The sequence below is a fragment of the Neopsephotus bourkii genome, unplaced genomic scaffold, assembly GCF_033783945.1.
Source record: "Neopsephotus bourkii isolate Nb327-2 ecotype Australia unplaced genomic scaffold, CSIRO-AGI_Nbou_v1 NB_1717, whole genome shotgun sequence".
NCBI classification, from domain to species: domain Eukaryota; kingdom Metazoa; phylum Chordata; class Aves; order Psittaciformes; family Psittacidae; genus Neopsephotus; species Neopsephotus bourkii.
Window position 1 is genome coordinate 1 of NW_026902191.1, and position 9,457 is coordinate 9,457.

The 9,457-nt window shown below is 42.4% G+C and overlaps 1 protein-coding gene across 1 annotated transcript; it reads right to left on the reverse strand.

Annotated features, from left to right (window-relative positions):
- Positions 1-147: 147 nt before the first annotated feature.
- Positions 148-7,377, reverse strand: LOC133224755 (uncharacterized). The gene is made up of 2 exons (XM_061376515.1): positions 7,177-7,377; positions 148-773 (listed from the first exon to the last, which is right to left on the reverse strand). The coding sequence occupies exons 1-2, from the start codon at positions 7,311-7,313 to the stop codon at positions 260-262; spliced, it is 651 nt and encodes a 216-aa protein (XP_061232499.1). The 5' UTR covers positions 7,314-7,377; the 3' UTR covers positions 148-259.
- Positions 7,378-9,457: the final 2,080 nt, after the last annotated feature.

Here is a 9,457-nt window from a genome sequence, read left to right on the forward strand (position 1 = left end):
CTGCACCAATCCTAATGACAAGTATAGCAGCTACTGACTACAACAGACAATAGCTACTCCAACTCAAAGTACAGCAGCTACATCAACCCCAGTGACAAGTGCAGCAGCTACTCAAACCCTGACAGCAACAAAGCAGCTGCTGGTGTTGCTCAAACCCCAAGCACAGCAGCTGCACCAACCCCGACAACAGATACTGCAGCCACTGCAACCCTAGTGGCAGATACTGCGGCCACTCCAACCACAGTGATAGTCATTGCAGCTAACCAAAGGAACAATCCGTGCTAATATCGATTGCTCCTGTAAGCAAGAGGAAAAGCAAACAAGAGGCACAAACAGCAACCTGTACAGTGAAGAAAGATGAAGAACCAATGTGCTCACTGCAGGGGACAGCATCTGAAAAAGAGTTACTATTACGTGGATCAGTTTTAGAGGTGATACTTCCATGTTTTAGTTTATGGCCATTGCTCTTCATCCTGTTGCTGGGCGCCAGCGTAAAGAATCTGGCACCATCCTCCTGGCACCCACCCTTGAGATATTTATATGCGACGAGATCCCCTCCCAGTTTTCTCTCCTCTAGACTAAACAGGCCCAGCTCCCGCAATCTCTTCTCATAGGAGAGATGCTCCAGATCCCTGATCATCCTTACGGCCCTCCATTGGACCCTCTCCAGAAGCTTCTTGTCTTTCTGGTACTGAGAAGCCCAGAACTGGACACAGTTCTCCAGCTGTGGCCTCACCAGGGTTGAGTAGAGGGGGAAGATCACCTCTTCCAACCTGTGGGCCAAAGGGGAGATTTAGATTAGATATTAGGAATAAACTCTTTATTATGAGGGTAGTGACACAGTGGAACAGGTTGCCCAGAAGAGCTGTGGATGCCACATTCCTTGCAGTGTTCAAGGCCAGGCTTGGATGTGACTTTGAACAACCTGGTCTAGTGGAAGGTATCCCTGCCTATAGTAGCAGGGTTGGAACAAGATGACCTTTGAGGTCTCTTCTAACTCAAACCATTCTATGATTTTATGATGACCAGAATTTAAAGAAAGAAAATATAGCAACAAAAATACAGTGACAGGATGAACCTGCTCATGTTTTTCTTCCTATGTGTTTTCTTGTGGCCACTACTGTGAAAATTGCTTTGGTAAGTGCAGACTTTGAGAAAAAAGGCCTTTTCCTCTTGTCAACAGAGTGGTCTGTGCTCTGCTTGACAACTCCCGCCAACACAGGGAAATTATTAATTGCTAAACATGAAAATACACAGCAGAAAGGAGGAATCTGAGAATCTCATAGCCATGAAGCAAGTATATCCTTTACACCGTTGAAGACCTTGACACATTGCAATCAGCTCCCTTTTCAACAATGCATGTGCCAACTCAACATTAACACAGCACCCCTTTGCACACTGAAAATACGCTAGCAAACACACAAGGCCAAACCTCCGTCTTTTTTAATCCTAGTAGAAGCGTAACAGTTGCCCTATGGATGAATTGGGAACTTAGTATCTATCCATTTATTTCTCACTAAATATGTATGTTAAATGCTACACACTTGTTTCATTTACCTATTTGATTTACAGGACCTTTCACAAATTTATTGCAATTTATCCCACACCAGTAGCTTCTTCATGGTTTCCCACATGCACATCAATGTGCAGTGCAGTTCTGAGCTCCTGACCTACTTATTTTCTCTGACACTCAGATCACTACTGCCAATTTATATACAAATCTTAGAACATACAAGCACAAAAAATGAATAGCAAAAGATTATTTTAGGAAAAAATGAATTTTTATACTACTTTTAAACACAAAAATTATGGATGCTTTTCTTATTTCATAGTTCTTTTTCATATATGTTCTCTCCTGAAGACTCACAGAAGAAACCGAGAAGACAAATTCTGTACAACTCTTAATTAAAAGTCTGTCCCACATTCAGATAACAAAGAGTAAAATATCTCATATTTTAGGTAAGGACCGTATATTTTCAGTAACTAAAAGATTATTTTTATTCCAGAATGTTCCACTTATAAGGCCACTCTCTACCCATTTATATAACATTCCAAGACAGTTGGTTTTGGCACTTAGATTTCTAAGCAGTTCTTACTTACATGCAGAAAATTGCAAGAAAAGAAAGAAAAAATAAATAAATATGAAGAACACTGTAAATTGATCTAGTTAAACCAAGTTAATGAATGAATTTACATGAACACTAGTTAGCAACTTGAATTATACTAATAAATACTTTCACAGTTTCTTCCACTTGCTACAAAACCTCAGCTTATTTAATTATAAACCAAAAATTGTAACTGGAAGTCAGCGTCAAATCAGTAACCTGCTATGACGGAAATACTATGCCAAAACATGCTCAGCAAGAAAGCTGGGAACACCCTACTACCGCAGCCTAGTAACAAGGGAAGTATCAGCTTGTCCTTGAAAAGGTTTCAAGTTCCCAAAGCTATGTACCGCTTAAAACGACATAGATAACAGATCAAATCCAACAAGTTCCTCTTAACTGCTGAGAAAGGTTATTGAAGGAGGCAGTCTTTCATGTCCTTTCGACAGGTTGTATAAGCTCAGTACAAAATCAGTAGGTTTATAGATTTCAAAATACTTTTACCAGAGATTTTCTGTAAGACATCGACCCCAGTGTAAAAAAATCTGTGTACACAGAATAAAGTATTTTCAAACAAACTCTACAAACAGAACATCATTCTATTATTATTGCTACGATAACAATTCTCCCTCTGAATTAAACACTAGCTTTATCTTTTTACTTCATGACACTAGAAATTACTTACCCACGTTCTAAAGTTAAAATCAGAAAACTAGCACATTTGTAACTTAATAACAAAATTAATGTTTTATTCACCCCTTACCTCCATAACTCATACCTTCTTTTTTTTTTTTTTTTTTTTAAACCAAAGTTTCCTGTAAATTTATAGTTATCTTATTTGGACCTTACAGTGTTAGAGTAATCTGGAAAGCTATTTAGTGACTTTTGCAGTAAAGACTAAATTCTTGATGTACTGAATGGAACTTCAGTGCAATCCACATATGATAAAGCTACAAGACATTAATCGAGCCCACCACCTGTAAAAAAAGAGCATGCTCTCACTTTCCTAACAGACATAAACTGAGCCCACCTATTTTGACATTAAAAAAACAAACAAACAAACAAAAAAACACCACACAAACAGCGTGTGCCCTCCCAATCTACAAACCCTCTGAAACTTAATGCATTTTTAACTGGAAGATCACATTCTGAAGCTTTTCAAAGCAAACAGAATAAAAAGCAAAACAAATGAAAGCAATGAGTGTTTTTTCAGTTAACAGCTTTTTATTAACACAACACAGTCTACCTTCAGCTGCAAAAGCAAGGTTCTGCTGTAAACAGTGTTTAAGGTTGCCTTTTGCTTCTAGCAAGGCTGATCCTGTTGATTCCAAGCATCCAGAATCCATCCTTAATATTAGACTGCTTTGCATTTGTTTGAGTTTTTGTTTTGGTTTATGGTTGTAAAGTTACCTCTCACTGTTGAAGAATGCCAAGCACCTGCAAGATGTTAAAATAACTAACCAATGGTAATCCCCAAAGAAGCAAAAGCCATTAAAGTACAAACTGGAAAGCTAAAACTGTAATTTTTCCTAGTACTTTTGTCTAGTTAGATGTTGTAAAATGTCAATGTGCACATGTCAAACATGATGCTGTCCTGGGTTCAGCAGTAGCAGTCATTTTTCTCCTTCTTAGTAGCTGGTGCAGTGCTGTGGTTTTGACTTTCAGCCTGGGAACAGCACTGATAACACCGATGTTTTTAGTTGCTGCTCAGTAATGTCTACTCTGACCAAGGACTTTCTGAGTCTCATGCTCTGCCAGGGAGGAGAGGAAGCCAGGAGGAAGCAGAGACAGGACACCTGACCCAAACTAGCTAAAGAGGTATTCCATACCACAGAATGTCATGCCCAGTATATAAACTGGGGGCAGTTACCCAGAAAGGCTAGATCACTGCTCGGGTCGGGCTGGGTATCGGTCGGCAGGTGGTGAGCGGTTGTATTCTCTTCCCTTGTTATTTCCCTTATTATTATTGTAATTGGTGGTAGCAGCAGTGGTTTTGTGTTATACCTTAGTTACTGGACTGTTCTTATCTCAACCCATGGGAGTTACATTCTTTCGATTCTCCTCCCCATCCCTCCGGGAGCAGAGGGAAGAAGGGGGGGGGAGGGAGTGGGGGGGAGTGAGAGAACAACTGTGTGATTTCTGGGTTTAAACCATGACAGTTCCTCAGAGACACAGGCTTAACACTTCATACCCCATCATTCAGCTGCTTCTGGGTTATAACCACCAATGGTACTCACTTAATTGCACTTTATCATTTTCATAGAATCATAGAATAGGTAGAGTTGGAAAGGACCTTAAGGTCCTTTGGGCATGGGACACCTCACACTAAACCATGCCACCCAAGGCTCTGTCCAACCTGGCCTTGAACACCGACAGGGATGGAACATTCACAACTTCCTTGGGCAACCCATTCCAGTGCCTCAACACCCTAACAGGAAAGAACTTCCTCCTTATATCCAATCTAAACTTCCCCTGTTTAAGTTTGAACCCATTACCCCATGTCCTACCAGTACAGTCCCTCATGAAGAGTCCCTCCACAGCACTCTTATAGGCCCCCTTCATATCATCCTAGCTATTTAGAGTCTGAAAATAAATCAGTATCTCAGAACTTGCTCCTCCTCTCCATCTGTGCCTTTACTTCCATGCTATTATTTGAAGCGTTTTACAGTCTGATGCACAACAAAGCATTTCCACAGCTGAGACACCATGTTACCTCATTAAGAATGAAAATAGCTCTTTTCCCCATGCAATATGAACTAAATAAACATAAAATGCCTGCCTTTGCTGCAAAAATAAAGATCCCCTCTTCCATAGCATCTCTGGAATTGGAAGCTAGAAATCTCATGAGCAAACTGCTACATGTGTTAGGTAAATAAATGACTAACCAAGCTTCACCCCTGCAAGCAGAAGAGAAAGGATACTCATTTTTAAAGATACGAAAACTTAAGCTGAGTAACAGCTGCAAAACTGCAAATTTCAACCCCATTATATTGAAAATAAGTAGTTCTGAAAAAGAGGCTCAACCTAATAAAAGTCCACAAGGAAGCAGAGGATTTTACAGTGTTGGCTTCTCTGCTTTCAACTATTTATACATCTCTTTATAGCTCCTCAAGCATTTATTGCAATGATTAACCTGCTGTAAAAGGTACACAGTAATGTGCAGAAGTCAGCCTGTCATCTCCACTGCAGCTACAAGGAAGGCAACAATGAAATTGCTACTGTCTGTCAAGGATGAGCAAAGGACAGTCCAAGGAGGAAGGGCATGTGGGAACAGCAAAACCAGCAACTGTCCTGTAAAAGAAATAAAAAGCAGAAGCAAGGCAAACAGTATGCACAGAATGACATGATTAAGTTCAGTGTTAAAGCAAGTATAACTTTTTGTCATTATTAACAAAATGCAATTACCTAAACACTAGGACTGTAAGCAACAACATTCCAGTTGCAATACTTTTAATGGGGATGCTGTATTTTCATGAACCAGAAAGAGCTGTCTCTAAGACAACAGTGCATATATACTGCAATTATATACTGCAAATATACCCAAAAAACACTGGGCAAGCCTGCTCCTGCGTAAGCCATTGCCATAAAATAGATCATGAGGGAAGCTGAGGCACTACACAAAGCAAGGAACGCATTTCATTTGCAAGACCGATTACCTAAGACAACTAATGAAGGCGAAAAAAGTAAATGACTCCCTGTCGTGTCAAAGGTCATTTGTTAAATATTCAGTCACTACTTTCCCACAAATATGGAAATCTAAGGGAAGGCACTAACACTACCTTCTCTGATCAAACCCATGCCAGCTTGATCATGCTCTGCCATGCAATGCCATGCCTGAAGGCACATGTCCTTTTCTGAAGGACATTATTAGAACCTTCAACAACGGACCATCTCTTGAAAGACTTTTAACCTGCTGAATCCAATGTCCCTCCTCAGATATGTCCTAGAGCTTGTTCAACCAACATTCAGAAACATGCATTTTGAAATACACAGAATACAAACTGGAAACAAAACTTAGGCAAAAAAAGAAAGGCCAACCAGAAAGGAGAGGCATGTGTCATGGCAGCATCTCTCAAGCACTAAAGCATTAGCATTCCCTCAGCAAGATCTTTAAATTATGAATATACAGAAGTCTATTGAGTTTACACTGCAGAAAAGCATCACAATACAAACAAGCAAGAGGCACTGTACGCTTTCAGTGAACATCCTGTTTTCATACATCACAGTAATTTCCACGAAGACAGTAAACAAATACAAAGCATGCATTTACAAAGTTTACATTTCTGAAATACACTGCCAAAATAGTCACTAGACTAGAGGAAAAGTTTGGGGAGCTGTTTAGATGAGAAATATTATGACCCTTAATTTTTAAAGTGACTGCCAGCTGACACAAATTTTCAACAACTTTCAGGCTCCAAAGATATGACAGTGGGGACTGAAGTTTACCTTCCAACAAAACCTACTCCTGACAAAAACACACTGCCAGTACTTCCAGACACATGAACACTTCATTGAATCTTGTTTCCAACTACCTACTGCAAACTACCCACTCACCACTTTCCCCTTCAAAACCTGTCAGCCCGGGTCACAATACCAAAATTAAATGGGGACCAGCAGAGGAATTTAAAATGGACTGTGTAACAAGGATATTGCTGAAAATACAAAGAAACATACGATTTGGTAGATCAGTACGAGGTTTCTCCTAGATAACCTGGGATCAGCTTTGTTTTCTTGCAAAAAAAACACCTGCCTAATGCACGAAGACAGGCACACCGCCGAGGTTAAGAAGGCGTGATTCTCTAGAGCCGCGGAAGTGTTAAGCGTCGGTGCCTGTCCTGCCTCCCCTGCGCGCCTCCAGAGCTCTCGTTGCGGAAGTACCGTCGGAGCCCTGCTCTCAGCCCCTCGCTCCGGGAGCCACCGGTCGGCGGAATCTGCGCTCCGCGAACTGCCCAAACTCGCCGACAAGTTGAGAAACGGCTTCACGGGCGGCCAGGGAGGGGGGCGCAGGGAGGGGGAAGGACAGGACGGCTCGGTACCAGTGCCGCAAAGAACCTCCTCCCGCTGTCGCTACCTGCTGATGAAGCCATCCCCATCGCCGTCGCAGGTCTGGAAGAGGCGCTTCATCCTCTCCTCCTCGCCCGTACTAGAGGTATCGCTGCTGTTACTGCTGGCGCTGCTCATCTCCGCGACAGTGGCCACCGCCATCATGCGCCCCAGCAGCTCCGGAGGACACGGAGTGGGAGCCGAGACTGCGCTGGGTGCTGGAGATTCTCGGTCCAACGCGGCCGCAGAGCACTGCCGGCAGCACAAAGCCGGGGCAGATCCCAACCGCCCGGATCCGACCCGCAAACACTGGCGGATGGGAAGCCGGAGAGCCTAGGCTGGGCTGGGCGCGATGGAGCCCCGCCTCCCGCAGCGGCGGGACCCCCGGGGGCCACGCTACTACCCCTGAACGCCTCGACACGGCGGGTAAGTACAGTGATCGCCGCCACCCTGCCTCCTCCTTGGCCCTCCTTCACGCCGTCCTCCCTGCTGGTGCCAGAAGCCAGGGCGCCACCGTCAGAGAGTGGCTTGGCCATGTCAGGAACAGCCGCCTCATCATTAGGGTACTGGAGTCCAGACACCAAGTGCTGGACAAATCTTAGTCCAGTGGTCCGGGTATCTCCTTCTGTAGTGGGACAGGTCCTGCTCTCTGTCTCAGGATGCCTGTTTCACTTGAGCTGGCTGTGGAAGCCAATTCTAGGCAAATCACAGCAACCCCCAGCATCTTCAGTAGGCCCATGACTGACTGCAATCATGGTAGGAGCATTGTGGGGCAACCAGCCCCTCCTGATATCCAGTTCCTTTCCACTGATCAAATTTCACCTCAAAGTACATAATTTGGCTTTCTGCTCCAGCAGTTGATCATCAGATAGTGCTCTGAACTTTCTCATGACTCACACCTATCACAATCTGTCTCCTTTGCATTTAGAGAAAAGTAATTTGCTTTGCAGTCTTAATGTTGCCAGGTGAAAAAAACCTTCATTTACTTTCATATCCTTGGCACCCTTTTCAACACCTAATTAAGTTTTAATAAGTCTCTTCTTATTCATGTGAAAAGAACTGATACAACAACAGCACCACTGACAACATCTTTTCTCTCTACTGGAAATACCTATTTTGAGGAGGCCTAGAAAGGGCATTTGCCTGTTTGGTAGTAGCATTACAGTTCTTACTCCATCATCCCGTGATTAATAAGGTCAGCCAAGTTTTTCCGAGCGTGTTTATGTATACGGAAAAAAAACCCCACTTGTTATTATGGACATGCATTTCTCTCATAATATCAGATATCATCCTTCTCCTACTACTTCAGTCTTTGAAGACAGCTTCTTCCCACGTAACAATATGATCTGCCTTGTTACTGACAATGGCTCATGAATATGTAAAGTAAGCAGAATTAATCACACTTATATTGTTGCACAGTCCCTTTCAAGTGTAATCACAGATGGCAATAATTCTAACTTAATATTTATGGTATCTTGATTAAGTAAGTCATTACAAGGCAAAGAGTCTGTGGTGTTTTATTAACTAAAATTACTTGCAAGTGGAAGCACGTGCACACTCACGCTCATACTCAGTCTCTGCAGTTTTCCAAATCAGGTTGCCCATGCTGGTTCTTTCTGTATGACCAGAGCACTGGAGTATGAAGTAAACACACTTCCATACTCTTTCAAGACAATCAAAGGTGAGAACATTACAAGTATCCTTCTTTCAGACTACATTGTGTAATCCCTAACCCTAACCCTTGTTTACACCATGTTCCATCTTTTGACCTACAATAGCCTCACTCTCAGTCTTAGCAAGTGCCTTTTCTCAGTCTGTATAGGAGGTTGCTCATGTGTGAGAGGGGTGTTTACTGCAGCTGTTTTTTTACATAAAGGGGGGATGAGCTGGCCAAGCCCATTTTCTTCAGCCAGATTCCATAGACTAGCTGTTCAGTACCACACAGAGAAATTCTTGCACACACTCTGCAAATGCAGCACACACTTCTTATTAAGAATTAAAATTTTTAACCATACAGAGTCCTAAACCAGCATTTCCTGGCAAAGCCACCAATACCAATGTAACAAGATTGGATCCAAACCACAGCCATGAGAATTTCCAAGAATAACCTCCCTTCATCCTGATGCAATCTACTCACAGTTCTTACCTTTTTCTTTTTTTAAACTTATTTCCCACATCTTCTCTAATCTAGCTAAATTTCCTAGTTGGCACTTTTATATTTTGCTCTCATTGTGCAGGCATGCTTCATGCAGTAGCCTTCTTTGTGGATCAGGAATTTATCCATTCCTTATATTCTCTTTGCTAATGAC

What these genes read in the sequence shown, in the direction of transcription:
- LOC133224755 (XM_061376515.1), bottom strand. Translation starts at nt 7,313, where the DNA reads ATGATGGCGGTGGCCACTGTCGCGGAGATGAGCAGCGCCAGCAGTAAC. An exon ending in GGGGATGGCTTCATCAGCAG is followed by an intron (nt 774 to 7,176) that starts GTAGCGACAGCG and finishes TTTGGCCCACAG; the next exon opens with GTTGGAAGAGGTGATCTTCC.